The 20,379-nt window shown below is 32.2% G+C and overlaps 1 protein-coding gene across 1 annotated transcript; it reads right to left on the bottom strand.

The window, feature by feature from the left end:
* Positions 1-8,907: 8,907 nt before the first annotated feature.
* Positions 8,908-17,766, bottom strand: LOC114163879. Its single transcript, XM_028048254.1, has 10 exons — positions 16,257-17,766; positions 15,378-15,848; positions 14,962-15,263; positions 13,580-14,302; positions 13,218-13,496; positions 12,882-13,043; positions 11,675-12,613; positions 11,367-11,582; positions 9,720-9,980; positions 8,908-9,591 (listed from the first exon to the last, which is right to left on the bottom strand). The coding sequence occupies exons 1-10, from the start codon at positions 17,584-17,586 to the stop codon at positions 9,247-9,249; spliced, it is 5,028 nt and encodes a 1,675-aa protein (XP_027904055.1). The 5' UTR covers positions 17,587-17,766; the 3' UTR covers positions 8,908-9,246.
* Between the last annotated feature and the right edge of the window lie 2,613 nt (positions 17,767-20,379).

Raw genomic sequence — 20,379 nt, 5'->3', positions numbered from 1 at the left:
TTGTTGATTAGTTAGTTACATATATGAAACGCGGGTAATGAAGCGAGAACTAGATGTTAATTTATTAATCAACCAAATTTGTGTTATTATTATTATTATAATAAAAAAAATACAAATGAGATGTGAACATTCATTGATTATTGAGAAAGTAATCCATGTACCCCTGCTCAACTGAGATGATGAGTATTGTCCAATTAATGAAGAAAGAAATATGTTCTTTTTCTTTTATTTTCTTTTGCTTTCGTCCTATTGTTTTTTTATTCGACTTCTTTATAGCGTAACATGTTTTTTAACCTTGTCTCCTTCATATGCTAAAAGAAACAAAAAGGTAACCAAATAATTTCGTAGTTGCACAAAATAATAATCATATCATATTTTGCTGTGCGGTCCAAGTTATGAGTATGGTAAAGTTTGTATTTATGACGACTATCTTGAAATATTAATTCGAAAGGGACACAATTTTTTTTTTTAGAAAAATAAACGAAAGATACAACAGGATCCGCTCACAAAGTTATATGACCATACATACTAAAAAAATTATGGCACTTGCTTCTTTTTCAAGGAATTATAGGCATGGTTTTTCTTTCTTGTAATGTCTCATTAGTTTCGTATAAAACATATAGCCTGTAACACAATGGTTTAACCGGATATAATTATTTGAGAGAAAAATTAATAAAATTTATTAAATGATGATTAACATTAACACAAACTTATATAAATAATTATTAAGAGATATATGTCATTGGATAACAAACAAAACATTAATTAGTATATTTAAAAAAAAGTACAAAAAGTAATATGCAGTTGCCCAATCATTTGTTCATTGTTTCCCACCTAGAGTAAGATATGATGTGGGACATAACATGTTTATCTGATAAGAATAAGATTAAATAGTACATTTTAAAAATTTGTATCAAAAATAATACAAAGCTACCCATAGTATTTACGACTTGTAAGCAAATTTGTGTACATAAGAGATATATGTCATTGGATAACAAAAAAAAGATTGATTAGCATATTTAAAAAAAAATGTACAAAAAGTAATATGCAATTCCCTACTTCTTTATTTAATATACCCACAGAGATTAAGATCTGCTTTTTTTTTTTCTTGAAGCCAGCCACATAGTGAAAAGAATAAGGATAGATTTTTATAACCTATAATCAAATTCGTAGTACATAACATGTTTATCCTATAGGATGATAAAAATAAGATTAAATAGTACATTTTAAAGATTTGTAAGAAAAAATAATATGGAGTTCCCATGATTTTTATGACTTGTAAGCAAATTCGTGTACATAAGTGATATATGTCAAAGGATAACAAAAAAAGATGATTAGTATATTTAAAAAAAATGTACAAAAAATAATATGCAGTTCCCAATCATTTGTTCATTTTTTCCACTTAGCTTAAGATCTGATTTGGCCTTTTTTTTTTCTTGAAGCCAACCACATGAAAACAATAAGGGTAGATTTTTATAACCTATAGTCAAATTCGTGGTATATAACATGTTTATCCCATAGGATGATAAAAATAAGATTAAATAGTACATTTTAAAAATTTGTAAGAAAAAATAACACGGAACTCCCCATGGTTTTAATGACTTGTAAAGCAAATTCGTGTACATAATATATCTCAAAGGATAACAAACAAAAGAATGATTAGTATATTTAAAAAAAATGTAAATATGTGGTTCCCCAATCATTTGTTCATTGTTTCCCACTTAGAGTAAGATATGATTTGGCCTGTTTTTTTCTTCAAGCTAGCCAGCTTGTGGAAATAATAAGGGTATATTTTTATAACCTATAATCAAATTTGTGGTACATAACATGTTTATCCATGATAAAAATAAAATAAAATAGTACATTTTAAAAATTTGTACGAACAATTGTTCTTATGGTTTGTAAGCAAATTCGTGTACATAAGAGATATATGTCATTGGATAACAAACATAAGATTGATTAGTATATTTAAAAAAACAATAAGGATAGACTTTTATAACCTATAATCAAATTCGTGATACATAACATGTTTATCCCATAGGATGATCAAAATAAGATTAAATATTACATTTTAAAAATTTGTACGAAAAGTAATACGGAGCTCCCCATGATTTTTATGACTTGTAAGCAAATTCGTGTACATAAGGGATATATGTCATTGGATAACAAACAAAAGACTGATTAGTATATTTTACAAAAAAATGTATAAAAAGTAATATACAGTTGCCCACTCCTTTCATCATAATTCCCCACAAAGATTAAGATCTGATTTGACCTGTTTTTTTGTTCAAGCCAGTCATCTAGTGGAAATAACAAAGGTAGAATTTTATAACCTATAATCAATTTCGTGGTACACAGTGGCGGATCTTGACTAAAAATGTTGAAGGGACCAAAGTAATATAATTAGGGATGTCAAAAAAATCCGTACCCGCGGGTATCCACGGATAAAACCCGCAACGGGTAGGAAACAGATATTAAAAATGGACACACACACACACACACACATATATATATATATATATATATATATATATATATTAGTTGGCTTAATTTTGTTTAAGTTGCACATCTTGTCTTCTATCTTCATTCTTCAAACTTTAAGTATTGGTATGTTGTCTTCTTCTAAGTACATCCCTTGACATTCTTCTCTTTCCTTTATTTGAAATTGGGCATATACATGAAATCCTATATAGACAATGATGTTTATGGTATGCTTGTTGTCAAATGATGGAATCAAAATAAGAATACTTCACATGTGGCAATTGAGGTTTATTATTTGTTTATTTTGTTTATTTTTTAGGAATCAATTGGAGAAAATGGACTTTTTTTATAAAAACACTAATTAAAAAAATTTCATTGTGTTGAAAGTCATTTTATAATTACTTTTATAATTATTTGGACTTGTATAGACTTTAATTTATTTGAACTTTTTTTAAAATTTATGACACAGATGTATTTTATTTCGTTTTATTTGAATTTATGATTAAATATTTATTTTTTAAATAATTTTGTAAATATCCGTGGGTACCCGTGGATACCCGCGGGTATGAAAAAAATAGGCGGGTACCCGCATAACGGATACCCGACGGATATGGATACGGGTACGGGGCGAATATTTATCCAGCGGGTAGGGTACGGGGGAGCTACTATCCGTACCCTACCCGCCCCGTTGACATCCCTAAATATAATTTTGAGATCATTATATTTGGTCATTAGTATAAAGGTTTAAAAAATTGCTTCTCTACTAAACAATTTGATTATAATGTTTCAAAATATGTGAAGAAGTATAATTTATCTTGTTTTCATCAATAGTTTCCTTTTTTAATCATTTTTTAATAATGAATTTATTTTTTTATTCTTTATCAATATATATTTTTTGTACATAATATTAAAAAACAATTTATCATAATTTAATAAAAAATTGGGACACATAATTATTAAAAGAAAAATATATTATAGTTAAGTCACAATTAAAAATCAATTATAAAAAAATACATGATACATTTTTTTTCTATATTCATGAAAAATGAATAAACAAAAAGCTAATGAGATAAAAAATAATGTTTTCATTATCAAGTGAGACAAGAGACAAGAAAAGAAGAGGATAAATAAGAAATGAAAGCAAAAATAATTTTGTGTCTAACTTTTTTTTCTTAAAATACAAAAAGAAAATATATGAGATAAGAGATTATTATAATTTGTGAAAAAACTAAAAAGAGAATAAGAAGGAAAATAAAAATTATAATAATAAATATTTGGTTTAAGTATTGATTTATGTTTCGTTTAAAAATGTTAAGTTGGTCCTCTAATCTTTTTAGTCTCAATTTGGTCCTAAAATTTTGAAAAAATTATGCAATTTAGTCTTTTACTTAAATTTCTTGAAATGGGTAGATGATTCTTTCATTAAAATTGAAACTCTTAATATGAATGATTTGGTTTGTTAATGTGATTAATATAATCTTAATGTCAATTTATTGACAAAAATAGAAACCAAATGAGAAATTAAACCTAAATATTTTTATTCTTTATTATCTATTAACATTAAATACATCATTTAATTTTCATCAATTCCTAAAATATATTACCTATGATTTAAAAAATTTAATAAAATTTTAATATTATATATATATATATATATATATATATATATATATATATATATAATTTAAAAAAATTCAAAATTTGGAGGGGGGCCATGGCCCCTCCCTGCCCCTTTAAACATTGGCCTCTGGGTGTACATAACATGTTGATGATAAAAATAAGATTAAATAGTACATTTTAACAATCTATACGAAAAAATAATACGAAGCTCCCTGGTTTTTATGACTTGTAAGGAAATTTGTGTACATAGGAGATATATGCCATTGAATAACAAACAAAAGATTGATTAGTATATTTAAAAAATGTACAAAATGTACAAAATGAATAGTAATAGAAAATATTTTATTTGGGAGACAATAGACAATATCTATTATCTAAATTTCTTTTTCATTATCCCTAATAGAATATCAGGCCCATCTCTGTACAAATAGAATCGCATATCAAGTACAATGAAAACGCGGATATAGTCGAATGGTAAAATTTGTGGTACATAACATGTTTATCTCATAGGATGATAAAAATAAAATTAAATAGTACATTTTAAAAATTTGTACGAAAAATAATACGGAGCTCCCCATAGTTTTTATGACTTGTAAGTAAATTCTTGTACATAAGAGATATATGTCATTGGATAACAAACAAAAGATTGATTAGTATATTTAAAATAAATGTACAAAAAGTAATATGCAGTTACTCAATCATTTGTTCATTGTATCCCACTTAGAGTAAGATACGATTGGGCCTATTTTTTTTTTCTTGAAGCCAACCACCTACTGGAAATAATAAGGGTAGATTTTTATAACCTATAATCAAATTTGTAGTACATAACATGTTTATATCATAGGATGATAAAAATAAAATTAAATAGTACATTTTAAAAATTTGTACAAAAAATAATACGGAGCTCCCCGTGATTTTTATAATTTGTAAACAAATTCGTGTACATAAGATATGTATGTCATTTGATAACAAATAAAAGATTGATTAGTATATTTAAAAAAATTTACAAAAAGTAATATGTAAATTTATGTCATTTGATAACAAATAAAAGATTGATTAGTATATTTACAAAAATTTACAAAAAGTAATATGTAGTTCCCCAATCATTTGTTCATTGTTTCCCACTTAGAGTAAGATATGATTTAGCCTGTTTTTTTCTTCAAGCCACCCACCTTGTGGAAATAATAAGAGTAGATCTTTATAACCTATAATCAAATTTTAGGTACATAACATGTTTAACCCATACGATGATAAAAATAAAATTAAATAGTACATTTTAAAAATTTGTACGAAAAATAATACGAAAAAATAATACGGAGTTCTCCATGATTTTATGATTTGTGAGCAAATTCGTGTACATACGAGATATATGTCATTGGAAAACAAACAAATGATTAATTAGTATATTTTAAAAAAAAAAAGGTACAAAAAGTAATATGTAGTTCCCCACTTCTTTGTTCATTATACCCCACAAAGCTTAAGATTTGATTTGGCCTGTTCTTTTCTTCTAGCCAGCCACAATGTGAAAATAATAAAGGTAGATTTTTATAACCTATCATGAAATTTCTGGTCCATAACATGTTTATCTCATAGGATGATAAAAATAAGATTACATAATACATTTTAAGAATTTGTACGAAAATATAATACGGAGCTCCCCATGATTTTTATGACTGGTAAGCAAATTCGTGTACATAAGAGATATATGTCATTGGATAACAAACAAAAGATTGATTAGTATATTTAAAAAAATGCACAAAAAGTAATATGCAGTTTCCAATCATTTGTTCATTGTTTCCCACTTAGAGTAAGATATGATTTTACCTGTTTTTTCTTCAAGTCAGCTACCTTGTGAAAATAATATGAGTAGATTTTTATAACCTATAATCAAATTTGTTATACATAACATGTTTATCCAATAGGATGATAAAAAAAGATTAAATAGTACATTTTAAAAATTTGTACGAAAAGTAATACGAAGCTCCCCATGGTTTTTACGACTTGTAAGGAAATTCGTGTACATAAGATATATATGTCATTGGATAACTAACAAAATATTGATTAGTATATTTTAAAAAAATGTACAAAAAAGTAATATGCAGTTCCCCAATAATTTGTTCATTGTTTCCCACTTAGAGTAAGATATGACTTGGCCTGTTTTTTTCTTCAAGTCAGCCACCTTGTGGAAACAATAAGGGTAGATTTTTATAACCTATAATCAAATTTGTGGTACATAACATGTTTATCCCATATGATGATAAAAATAAGATTACATAGTACATTTTAAAATTTGTACGAAAAAATAATACGGTGATCCCCATGGTTTTTACGACTTGTAAGCAAATTCATATACATAAGAGATATATGTCATTGGATAACAAATAAAAGATTGATTAGTATATTTATAAAAAATGTACAAAAAGTAATATGCAGTTCCCTAATCATTTGTTGATTGTTTTCCACTTTTAGAGTAAGATATGATTTGACCTGTTTTTTTCTTCAAGCCAGCCACCTAGGGGAAACAATAAGGGTAAATTTTTATAACCTATAATCAAATTCGTGGTACATGACATGTTTATCTCATAGGATGATAACGAAAAGATTAAATAGTAAATTTTAAAAATTTGTACGAAAAATAATACGACCTCATAATTTTTGTGACTTGTAAACAAATTTGTGGTACATAAGAAATATATTTCATTGGATAACAAACAAAAAATTGATTGATATATTTAAATAGATTGTAAAAAGATTAAAATGCAATTCTCCACTCATTTGTTCATTGTTCCCCACTTAGATTGAGATCTGATTTGATTTGTTTTTTTCTTCAAGCCAGCTAGCTACCTAGTACAAACAACAAGGGTAGACTTTGATAACTTATAATCAAATTCGTGGTACATCTAAAAAAAGATTAAATAATAAATTTTAAAAATTTGTACGAAAAATAATAAGCAGCTCCCCATTCTTTTGTGACTTGTAAATAAATTCGTGGTACATAAAATATAATATATATATATATATATATATATATATATATATATATATATATATATATATATATATATATATCATTGGATAACAATTGATTAGTGTATTTAAAAAAAATGTACAAAAACTAATATACAGTTTTCCACTCATTTGTTCATTGTTCTCCACTTAGATTAAGATCTTATTTGACCTATTTCTTTTTCAATTTTTTTAATCCATATAATGTAAACAATAAAAATAAATTTTTGTAACTTATAATCAAATTCGTTAACTTTATTCACATGTACTCAGGTCCAAAGACTCACTAATGTCCAAAACTGTTAAACAATTTTTCTTCTGACACAGCAAAGTCATGAGGTGCTGCTCGTTACCATCATTGTCGTCAGATTTGTGTTTATCCAATTAGGTGGCATTTTAAATATGTTATACTTCTTGTTCCGATGTTATATCAAACTAACGGGTCAAAATATTATATGAAATTAATGTTAGTTTTAAATATAAAAATGTATAAATTATAATGTAAGTATTTGTTTTAATAAAATATTTTTAATGTTTTTAAAATATTGTTATTATTTAATTAATAAGGCGTTGACTTAAATTTATTTAAATAGTGAATTAAATAGATAGGATAAAATTAACCTAGTTTAATTTAGGTCATAATATTTTTAATTTAATCGGTCAGAAAGCTAAAGAAAACTAACACAAGTTTTGACGACTCACCAACAACAACAAAACGAATAGTAGCAACAACAACCATTAGTAGAGACCATATTTCTTTCTCCACTCTTCTGACTTCTTTATGCAATTGCATCGACATTTGAAATTTCAAAATATTCATACATTATATATTTTTTAATTGTAGAGTTTGGAAAAGTATACAAATTGAAAATAGATTTTCAAATAAAAATTATATTTTTTAAATTGTATAATTCAGATTTATTTTTCAAATTAAATATAATATATATTTTAATATTTGAAAATTTATTTTGAATTTCTATATTTCAAAATATATTTTGTATTTCTTAATTATTCAATCCAAATGTATTTCCGGAAATGTAGTCTAACAATTCAAAAAATTTCTGAATTTTGTAATATAAAAATACATTTTAGATCTATTTCATCCAAAATACAGGTTCACACTGTGCAATTCTAAATATATATTTTATTGCCCATAAACAAATTGGATCTTTTTCACACCTATGAAGGTGCAGAAAAGTATGGAGTGATAAAAGAAACTGACAGGGAAAATTGGGTGTATTTATCATTTCAGGTTTTCTTTGAGGGGAGTGTAGGAGTAGCAATAACCCCCAGTAACCAACTTCATATGCCCTCTGTTTCTTCTAAGCCCAATATTAGTTGCTAAAAATGAACAACATTCTGTTTCAAGTAATTGCTAAAAATTTAAGATACTTTGTTTTGACCATAAAGGTGTACTTAACTAAATTATTCTTTCTTAAAATACTATCACTCCATTAACAAAATATATAGAGAGTTAGAGAACATCCAGTTTTAAGGTCTGTTTCAAAGAATCACCTGACCCATAAAGAAAAACAGATGCTGATAGGTGTTTACCAATTTTATGGAATATGCAGCCCTTTCTACAGTGTGCATATAGAGATTGTCTACTATACTTGTATAACTCATGTATAAACATTTATATAAAGAAAAAGGTTGAGGAAAATCATACAAGAATTGGAAACAAAACATACCAGGAATGAGAAAAAAAAATTCCCATTTCACAATATAATGGAATGAATTTAAGTATACCTTGTAACTACAAAACTGGTGAAAAGAAAAATTAAATATACCTAAATCGCATAACCAGAGGAAAAAGGATTTTCTTTGTTGATTACGTATTAAAAAGTGAGTTAAGACTTCTTACAGCGCTTAAACTGTGGCCCGGGATAAAAATAGAATCAACCATACGGCCAAACTATGTAATAAGAGTAAGCTATAACTATGGAAAGATGAAAAAGCCTGTAAGTAATAATTTCCCCCTCAAAAAGACGTAGGCGCAAATGAGTACGGCATTTGCAACTGATAGTTCCACTGGATTAACATTTGTTGTTGTAAGGCAGCTCCAACAGTTCTATCGGCCAAAATACCAAACAAATAACTCGAAAAGAATAACATTGTATTACCCGAGCGAGAGAGAATTCAAGAGTGGTTAAACCAGGGTCCAACTGCACCATTGACATGGCCGTTGCTGTGGATCCCCACACCATTTGGGATGATTGAGGGAGGCAGTCCCACAGCCATAGGGAGGGAGGCAGTTGGATACAATCCATGGGTGTGAGGGAGAGCATGGGGACTCACAAGAGGGCTCCCACCAGGACTCCCTTTACGCTGTTGAATGGCATGGATCTGCCTAAGCCCATCTTCATGAATACGTGATAGTGTTTCCAACTCTTTCAATGACAAAGCCTCCAGACCAGCGCCGTATAGAGGTGCATGTCTTGACATTTCCTCCTGGAGTGAGGCCTCAAGTGTGTGAATATATTGCTGCACAACCAACACAAACACATTATTAACTCTATCATATAAGTTCAACATGAAAACATATAAGGCAATAAACAATTATCAAAAGATAAAAACAGTAAGAAAAGTACAAATTCTATGTCAATACAGACCTGGCAAGCTTGCAACTTTGATTCCATGCCATCAATATATGCTTCACACCTAGCAACCTGCTCTTCCTTCTCACGCTTTTCCCCTTCAGTTTGCCCAACCGTTTGAGTCAATCTACGGACTTCGTCTTCAAGGGATTGCCGAATTTCCTCCCGAGTCACATTCTCTGTCGCAAATCTTTTCAGTTCTTCATCAAATCTCTTGCGTGCAGCTTCAGCATTCTTCAATCTCTCAGCAAGGGCATTTTTCTCCTTGACTACTTTCTGTATGTAATAAAATTCGCATTAATTTTCAATTTGAGCCCATCATACACAATGAAAAATTAAGGGTCATCTAATTTGAAAAATAAAACTTCTTGTTTTCATTTCCTGTTTTAACATTAGATACAATTTACAAAAAGCCACGCTGTTTTCACTTTCTTCTTGTTTTCCAAAGTTTATACAGTAGACATTGAAAAAAGAAAATAGAAAACCATGAAAAGTTGTTTTCACTAAATGAAAACAATTGATTTTCAACAGAAATGAAAATAGAAAACAAATCATTTCACTGGCACCAAAATGAAAACAAATGTAACGTTTTGTAATTAAAAGTAAAGTAAAATCTTATAAACCAAACAACCACACTAATCAACTCAGAACCAAAATGAAGCTCCTTTCACTGGCCCACCATTTCTAAGAGTGCCACAGAAAAAAAATGTGGATATCATCACCATAGGATTATTTCAAACACATGTTGATGCATAAATATCACCAATGAGATTATTGATGATAATCGACAACCAAGTAAAAGAGAATATAAAATAGTTAATCATGATATTTTCTATAAAGTAATTTGATAAATGAAATAAAGTATGACTAAAGAGAACTTTATAGCTCATGATTCAAGTCAAGGACCAACTCTTTTGAAAAACTCATGTGGTTAATTGGCAAGTTGGATCCCCTCTGTAGCAAGCAAAAAATAGAGAGAGAGAGAGAGAGAGAGAGAGAGAGAGAGGGAGAGAGAGGAGAGAATGCGTAAGTGTGAGGTTAAAGAGATGAAGAAGGAGACAGATAAAGAGGATGGAGCAAGCTGGAGGGATATGGTGCTAGAGTAGATCCAGCCCCATTAATGGAAGCCTAGGAATGACTTATACCAGTAATACGCCCTTACACACAAAAACAACTTTGGCCTTGAAGGTTGGACAGTATGAGAGCAGACTGTGTACTGAAACTAATATTTAATTAGACGTATGGCACCAGGTAGGATCAAACTCCTTCCTAACACAGGAGCAACCTGTCAGCTGAAAAACTAAGTAGAATAATAGCTTAAAACCATCTTTCGTGAATTGGCAATAACAAAGCATGGATAACATCCGCCCATACCAGAGTTTATAGGAAGGACTGAAAGAGGGGGAAACATAGCAAGAATCACAGGTGAGGTAGAGTCAGATAAAGCAAAAAAAGTAGACAATTTCATACTGAAGAGTGCAAATGCATATGCACCAACTATGAGTAAAATTTAAATGGTATCTCCTTCAAGATGCACTCAAAAAATGTAAGAATAATCATCATAAGCATAAAAGTTATTGTGCAGTGCACAGCTTTTAAAATTAGCATAGTTGCACAATCTTTTTTTTTTCAATGTAGAAAATCAAACTTTTTGAACAATACCTTTAATTCATCACGTTTCCGAGACTTCAACTGAGAAAGTTGCGTCTCTGCATCATGTAAACGGTCATGAAGAGCTTTTTTCTCCGCAGAGAGCTTTGCAATTTCATCATCTCGTTCTGAGCGGAGCCATTCAAGCTGACTCTCAACTTCTTGAGCTTGTTCAGCTAGTTCCTTCTTTTCCCGAGAAAATCGATCCATCTCAGCCCTCATTTCAGACTGTTGAATCATGAAGTGCGTTAGACCTAAATTCTCCATTAGCAATTAACATGAGGTAACCACAGTATGTTATCAACTAAGACATGAAATACCTTCAATCGATTGTTTGTCACTTCAGATTCACTTAGCTTTTGTGATATAACAGATTTTTCCTTAGCCATATTAGAAATCTCAGTTTTGCTTTCTTCACGAACGCGAATAATTTCATCCTCGCTAGCGCACAACTGGTGCCATAGTGCAGCCCTATCAACATTTGCAAGTTCAGCAACTTCACGCATCATACTCAAAACAGGCCTGATAAACTCCTGCTCCTCACAGACCAAAGTAACCAATATATCCAAATCAAAATCTACTTCACGACCACTGTCAGTATTGCTAGTGGCACGGTCAACAAGCCTCTTCAGCATCCTCCCCCTATAAGATTCATTGGCAAACCATCTAAACATTATCATGTAGAGCAGTTTAACAAATTCTTTCACGCATGGATCTCTAGAGAGGGCCAAATTTTCAGCAAGGCCAAGAACAGAAGTGTAATCATCCCTCTGAGCTCCCAATTGCTCACAGGCATCTCCTTCTGTAGCACCATCTGTATGTTGGAAATTTTCAGAAACATATCTTCCATTATTGTTCAATCTTTGGGAAAGACGGCTTTGCAATACCAGGGCTACAGACTGAGCACTTATTGCACCTCGAGCTACAGCTCTCTCAAATGTTTGGGAAGCTTCAGCAACAAGGCAAGGAATAGATAACATCTCAAACAGTATATAAATATCAGAAAAATGACGACTAGCTTGATAAGCCTGCTCATCAATCACATGCAGCCCACTGGGAGAAGTGCCATGTTCTCCGAATAAGAAAATCCCACATGGAAGAGCTGAGCAATTGTCACCATAGTCATCGTCGCAATCAATGTCCCTAAGTATGGTTTCAGCAACATCCCCCCAACTATTTATAGTCTTACTCAAAAAATCAAGGACGCAAGGTGACACCTCAAGACCTAGATTTTTCAGCCTGACACGAACAGACCTAACCTGCATAAGGGGAAATCATGTTACAAATGCTTGAAACATTTGATGACTTGTCTGCTTACAACTTTTGCACACTAAACATCCATTTTTAAGTTGGCACCCTGTTTAATGATTTTGACAATACTAACAATTTCACAAGATGTAAAGCTCATTAAATGATGCAGCAAAGCATTATTGAATGATAGTAAAGAACAATTTTGCATAGACAGTGCATCAAAATCTAAACAGTGTAACATAGTGCAATTCCCAACTATTTATCTTCAAAGCTTACTGCTTCAGGGAGGTGTTGACATTGAGATGCCGCTTTGAATATAAAATCTATCGTTGTAGCAAGGGGTTCATCATTTGAGTCAGTCAAAAGCTCAAATGACTGAAAAAGAATGCGTTCCCAAACTTCACTACCACACTCCAATTGACTAAGAGCCCCAAAAACCTGAAAAATAGAACAGCATCAATAGGAGAAAACCAATGCAACCATATTCAGCGTTGACAGAGGTGGAAATGCAGCACAAGTGTAACTAAATTAGGATTGCTCCCTGAATTAATTAATGCATGTGATTAAACAATTCAAGTAAGGTATTTTGGAAAAAAAATATTAGTTTCTCACTGGTATTCGTAAAGCAGGTTCTGCATCTGTCTTTTGAAGACGCTCAAGAAGTGCATAGGCAGCAAGTGGGTGTTCTGACTGCTCAACCAATTTAGGTACCAAAGCAACCAGGTCAGCTTGCAAATGCTTAGGAGCTTTGTCCAATACAAGAGTAATTTTTTGTGCAGATTGAGGCCGACGTCTTGGTTCTGGACAGCCTTGAGGAACAGCCCCATCCAAAGCTCTTAATGAGTTTACAATCAAACCTAAAAGCTCCTCAGACTGTTCTGGCCACTTGGTCTGAAGTTTCAAATTCACAAAAATCAAAACCAAAGATATGTGTAACAGAATACACCTCTAACGGACATTAAAAAAAGTTGTACCTTTGAGCGAAATGATGCATTTTCTGATGCGGTCGCAGATGTCTCTGGTGGACAAATGGGATGTCCAGGAACAGCTTTTTCCTGAATACCATTCCCTTTTAAATCAGAGCTCTGCACAGCAGATGTATTACTGCTTTCTACAACAACTGAATCCAATCTCTCATTACCAGGAACTCGTGCAGACTCCATTGCCCCACTTTCTCTTTCACACTCAAGAGGACTAGCAGCTCCACTTCCATCCGGAGAAGGTTTAGAACATGCATCAACAGAATCAGCAACAGGGCCTACTTCAGAAGGTTGACAGCACTCAACCATTATATCTAATAGTAAATCTATGATAGCTTGCTGCAAAACTTTAACTCCCATCAGCAAATTCATCAAACTTGGGGAAGATTCATCAGCTTTGGTGGCCTTCTTCCCATCACAACTACCAGACAGCTTGGTAGGTAGAAGCAGGCGCTTCACTTTTGCAGGATCGTCAAGATAGACTCGGAGACCAGTAAGAAACCCTGCAATTGCACCAGCATCCATTAGAAGTTTCTCCCTTAAAGTAACTTGTGGCTGAGAAGGATTATCTCCGTATGTTAAATGGAATCCAGCTCTGGAAAGAAGATTTCTGAAAATATCTTCCTCATCTCCACTTATCCCTTCACTGTCTTCAGAGTCAATGAGCTCATCAGGGTCAGTTGTCAATGCATCTTGATCATCCTCTGATGCTAAAACCTGAATATTGAAGAAAAAAACAGATGATATGTCTGCAACCGTATGATAAGAGCAACCAAAATTTAATATAACCAGTAGGTATTATAAAATCCATAACAAAATCCCGATTTTACAACATGTGAGAAGCTAAAATGTAATACATATAACCATTTTTTATCTTTCACACAAGACATAATCATAATATATCATATGGCTCAGGTATGGGATAGAAATCTGCTTACAATTTTTTATTGTACAATAAGAAGTTCAAGGGATGCAAAATTATGAACTGAAGCATTAATCAACTTCTGTAACTCGTGACTTATCAGCTTGTTCCATGCATCTTATCAGGCTAATCACAAGCAAAAGTTCCAAGGAAGAGGCCATATTTCCTAATTGGCTTGTTCCGATCTTACATTAAAAATGAGTCATAAAAAAAGATATTATATGTTAAATTAGTGACATGTCAGAGGCAGAAGAGCCAGTTCAAATCAATAACTATGAATACAGGATAACATGTAGTCTCTTATCTAAAGTCAAGAATAGGTCATCCTATAGATGGTAGGAGGAAAGTCTTAAAACATGGGGCAAGAATATCTGGCCTCTATTAAATGATATTTGTATGTACAATATTTGTAAGTACAATGTAACACGAAGACAAGCAATCCATAAGGACTTACCTCTAAATCGGAAAACTCAAACCATGGACAGCAATCCAATATTTCACATACGAAAACAACAGTGTCACGAACAAGAAATCCTGCATCCACTTCTAACATATCAGACACCTTCATGAATTGCAAAACAGAATTATTCCACGTCTTTGTGCAGATAGAAGATTCTTTCCAAACTGTCTTGGTTGGGTTCTTTTGATTAACAACAGCCATCCTGTATCTCACCCAGAAATTTTTATCTGGATCACTACCAACAGCCTGGTCACTCTCTAAATAAATACATATCGTGTCAAACGACTCGTATACACCTGGGTCATGGAAAAGTAAGCTTAATCAACGAATAAAAACATAAAAGTTTACTACTGCTACTACTACCAGTGAATAAAATGCAGGAAATAATATATGTTTGCAAGAACACCTACCAATTCGAAGTTCACATCCACCAGCTTGAAAGAATTTACTGAAGATTTTTCGTGTCTCCATTATTTCCTTGAAAGACAGGAAATTCTCAACTTTCCATGTAAATGAACTTCTTTTGCCAGCATCCAGAGGAGAGCCACTGCTGCTCAACTCAGAATCATGCTCAGTAAAATCCTGCATTATTGATGTCTCCTTCAATATAAGAACTTCCGCAGAGAATATGACAGTGTCCTGGACAAGAAACCCTGAATCTTGATCAAAGAGACTGGTGAGAGTCACGAATTCACGCCAACCCCAATCCTTTGCAGCTTTTGAGTAGCGGTTCTGAGATTCCTTGGTGACAGATTTATCCTCCATCTTCTGGTTCACAACTGATAAACGATGACTAACAAAACAACTCCAATCACTGGAAGTATTTCTTGAATCTGTAACTTCAAGAAACACTGAAAGGTGACATGGTGGCTGAGACTGCCCTGATAGCATCAAAATCACATAAAAATTCATCAGACTCCATTTTTCAAAAAAAAACTAAAAGTATTCTCTGTTTTTAAATATACTGAGTAACTATTATATTCACACATCAAAACCCAATATCTGGATTATCAATTAAGCTAATGGTGGTATCAGTAGATATGCAACTACAAGCATGAAATATCAAATTCAATGAAAATTTCAAAGATAGAAAGGCTGATAAAATTGCAGCAAGAATGCCCTTTCAATTCTACCAATATAGACAATAATTGCACTAAAATGCGTACAAGATCACATCTAATGGAGTTTTGACTCACAAACACCGCAAATATTTAATAGCTAACTAATAAGCCTAAGAAAGTAGTTCACAGAAAATGAAAATAGATTTGCAGAGCGAAAATATTGCACACCTCGAGGGTAAACAATAAGTCGACAATCCCTATTACCAATCTGAAACCTCCGGCTCTTGATGCACAGCCCCGTGATTTTCCTCTTCTTTAGCAAATCCTTCAACCTAGTAAAATTCTCAATTCTCCAAGTGAACTTTCCAATATGCCCATCAGACTTCCTAGCACCACTCCCACTTCTCCCGGCAATCACAGAACCATTCTTGGAGAAGCTGCTAAACTCCTTGATCACATGAAATGAGGTGCTAAAAACTGCGGTGTCATCCACCAAAAACCCCGAATCCACACCTATAAAATCTGACATTTTCATGTAATCATTCCATCCCAAGCTGGTATTGTCACCGCTCTTATTATCAGCCGCAAACCGGCCATAAGAATCCCTATGCATGTGATTGGAACCAGGCCTCTGGTTCAACACAGACATCCTAAACAAACACCAACAACTCCTATCAGATAACACCACAGTCTTATCCGTGTCCTTGCTCTCCAAACACATAGACAAATACTCGACCCCATTCACAGAGCTTTGGTACACACTTATTCTCAAATTACACTCCCCCGCAGGGAACACCGGGCTCATTATCTTCTGTGTTTTGATCATCTCCTTAAACAGACTGAAATTATGCACTTTCCAAGTGAACTTACCACTCAACACATCAGACACAGGACCCGCAACAACGGAGGAACTTGTCGAGGACGAGGATGAAGAGGAGGACTGCAACTCATTGTTGTCCCGGGTGAAATTAACGGACTCATTGAGAATGAGAATATCCGCAGTGATCAAAACGGAATCCGTATTGAACAGGTATCCCAATTTGGGGTCGAAAACAGTGGAAGAGGGTGTGAAATCACACCACCCGTGCGATTTCTTCTTACTGGAGAATCGGTGCCAGGAATCGCGGTGAATGGTTTTGGAATCGTCGGCGACGTTCACGATTGCCAACCTATAACTCGCGAAACAGTCCCATTTGGAAGAGGAGGTACCGCGAGGGTCCATGATTTGGAGGTAGATGGAGATGTACCCTGGAAGCGCCTGTGAGTCACCCTTGGGATATATTAGCAACCGACAATCGTAACCGCCTACCTCGAAGTATTTGCTCCACAGTGCCCTAGCCTTTATTCTCGGGAAATTGTGCACCGTCCATCGACACACAGCGGAGTACTCGCCTCGCCGATCCACCGCCACCGTCTCCTGAGCGCCGCCGCCACCGTCCCGTGACCCTACCGCCAGGTCCTCCGCCGCAGCAGCGGATGATGACGACGATGTCGTCGCCTCCGTGAACGATGGCGTGGAAGATAGCGAAGGAACTGCCTCGGCCGAAGCTTGCTTCATTGTTTCGTTTTCCTTCTGTTCGTTCCTGTTCTTCTTGTTCGTGTTAGTAGTTTTCTCACGAGTATTGAAATCTTGGACGCAGAGAGAGGAGGCAGAGAGATGTGGTGCAAGCGAGAGAATGAAAGCACACACAAACAGGTTTGGACAACGTGGGCGCAAGATAGCACAGTGCGCCTCTTTCTTTTATCGCCTCATCCCTCCTGGCGTATGATAATAATCTTGCGCCTTTGTTTCTTCATTCTGTTTTCATAGGGTAGGTTACAGTGCAAGCAAAACTAGGTTTCTTTCTTCATGCTAACCCTTTTTATCCGTCGGATTAGTACAATTGATGTAATCAGTGGCTCTCGGCTTGGGCCATTATGAGTGCACGTAGTTTTTTCTTCTTTCTGTTTTCATAGGATAGGTTGCAATGCAAGCAAAATTAGGTTTTTTTCTTCATGCTGACTCTCTTTAGCCGTTGGATTACTATATGAATGTGATCAGTGGCTCTCCGCTTTGGCTCATTGTGCGTGCACGTGGTTCTGGGAGGATCTGGATCTTCTGTTCCACAACAACCACGTCATGCGGCAAGTTCGGGTTCGAAGTTGTATACGAATAGGGTGGATCGCATCGCATTGATTCCCACGATATTTCCTAGTCTGGGATACGCATTTTCCACCGTTTGATTTTCCACCGTTTGATTTTCCTTAAACCATCATGGTTGAAATTAGGTTTGACTTTTTTGCTTCCTCTTCTTTTGTTGGGTGCTGGTATATGTGATGTCATGTGAATCATACCATTATGCAAATTGTTTTTTTGGGTAAAATTAAACTTTATCAAAATTAAACTTTATGAAATTAGTCTTATGAAGAGAAAAATAAAAAAATTAAGGTTTAATTAAGCTTTAAATTATTTTTAAATTTAATTTTTTAATTAATTTTTTATAATATAGTAAATATTAAAATATTTTGTATTTTAATTAAAATATTATTATTTAAAACTTATAAATTATAAAATATAAAATTGTAAAATTAATATGATTTTTCCATAAAAAATTTCCAAATACTTAGTCATGATTAGATAGTCTATGAAAGTATATTTGTGATAGATACAAAAAGTGTGTAAAAATGAATACAAAGTTAAATCTAAACAAACATATTATTGGTGTGATTAATATCAAATTTGCTGTCTTTTATGTGAAATTTGTGGACATATAATTAATAATTATCATGACAATATAATGAACACACAAAGAAGCAATCATAGTTGTTATGAGATATATTGAAACATATTGAACACTGGTTTATGGAATAAAGCATGAAAATAAATACTTAAAAGAAAATTGTGCATCAACCTTCTAGAAAAAACAACTTGAATGATTTTAAGGAATATAATACGAGTTTTATATCAATTTAATCTAAGAACGTTAACAATTATATCAATAAAAAAATTAGCATTCTAAGACTTTGAATATACGTGCACAAGAGCTATAAAGGAAAGAAACATGGAAATTTCATACTAGGAAAGAAAATCATCTCTTTTGGTTTGAAGTCTTAGCAAAAGATGTGAATTCTTTTGATGGAAATAATATTATTTGATAAATTTAATTAAACATTAAATGGTTATCTTTTTATATATTTAAAGTGTTCATGTACATATGTATATATACACATGTATCAATAACTAAATATAACCAAACTCTCTGACCATTCTAGCACTAATAATAAAGATAAATGTTACAATATGACCGATTTTTTCTTACGATTTACTATTAAAAATAATCATCATGGTTGTCACATTACTCGAATTAATTATCTATTTAAATTTTACTACAAAACATATTTTTTTTATAAATGAAATGATTATATTTGAATGAGCATTCACAATTACTATATATATTCAGTTGTATTTGAATGCTTACCTCTTAAGAAGTAATGAAGAAACATACAAATGTGGTAATATATCTTAAACATCATTGACAAAATGAAATTATACCCTTTATAAGATGATATGATCAATATCACGTAAATAAGTCCAATAAATTTGTGAATTAAGATTGAAAAATGTCATATTAAAATTACAATCAAGAAAACAAGACAAATATTATAAATACACGAAAAAACTTGCACAAACATATATGTTTTATATTTTACGTAAAAGCCTACAAACTTATATAATCTTTGTGTCTTAGTTTTTTTATATATCGCAGAAAAACAATGTAATACCCTAAATTAATTGAATTTGCACAAAAGTATTCATTGCATATTCTCTTTATATATCTTATTTATTTGTACTCAAAGGTGACAGTAAAAATATATTTAAAATCCTTAGTTTCAGTGAGATATCAAGAAGGGATCTCCAATCATGACTTAGGGTACTCGCTTGTTTACTAGAAGAGACATTGTGTACATGATTAAAAAAAATTATTATAGGAAAAAACCTTTAAAAGTTTTTCAAATGAAAACTGGATATAACTTAAAAGCTAAAGTAAACAAATAAAAATATTTTATGTCTTTTGCTTTCTTTTATTAGTGTAATAAGCTCTTCTGAATCTATAATATTACTAATAACTTTAATATTTTGTTGATTGACATGCAATATATGTTTGTCCTTTTGTAATTATTATAAATTAAATATTTATATGCTCCTTACTTTGATATTCTTCCTCCTAGCATATATTTGGTGCCTTTAATTAAATTATTTTTTCTCTATTTGTTTGTACATAAATTTGGAACTTTTGTGTCATTGTACGTTGTAGTTTTAATTGTTAGTCAATCAAGAAAAAGGTGTGACTTTTAATTTGAGTAGGCAACA

The sequence above is a fragment of the Vigna unguiculata genome, chromosome 9, assembly GCF_004118075.2.
Source record: "Vigna unguiculata cultivar IT97K-499-35 chromosome 9, ASM411807v1, whole genome shotgun sequence".
Lineage (NCBI taxonomy): Eukaryota > Viridiplantae > Streptophyta > Magnoliopsida > Fabales > Fabaceae > Vigna > Vigna unguiculata.
Note: the sequence above shows the minus strand (reverse complement) of the source record. Positions and strands in the feature narration are given on the sequence as shown.

Coding starts and splice junctions, on each gene's coding strand:
- LOC114163879 (XM_028048254.1), bottom strand. CDS start 17,586: ATGAAGCAAGCTTCGGCCGAGGCAGTTCCTTCGCTATCTTCCACGCCA. Junction 13,497..13,579: donor ATGCATCATTTCGCTCAAAG/GTACAACTTTTT, acceptor TTGAAACTTCAG/ACCAAGTGGCCAGAACAGTC. Junction 11,583..11,674: donor TGACAAACAATCGATTGAAG/GTATTTCATGTC, acceptor ATGATTCAACAG/TCTGAAATGAGGGCTGAGAT.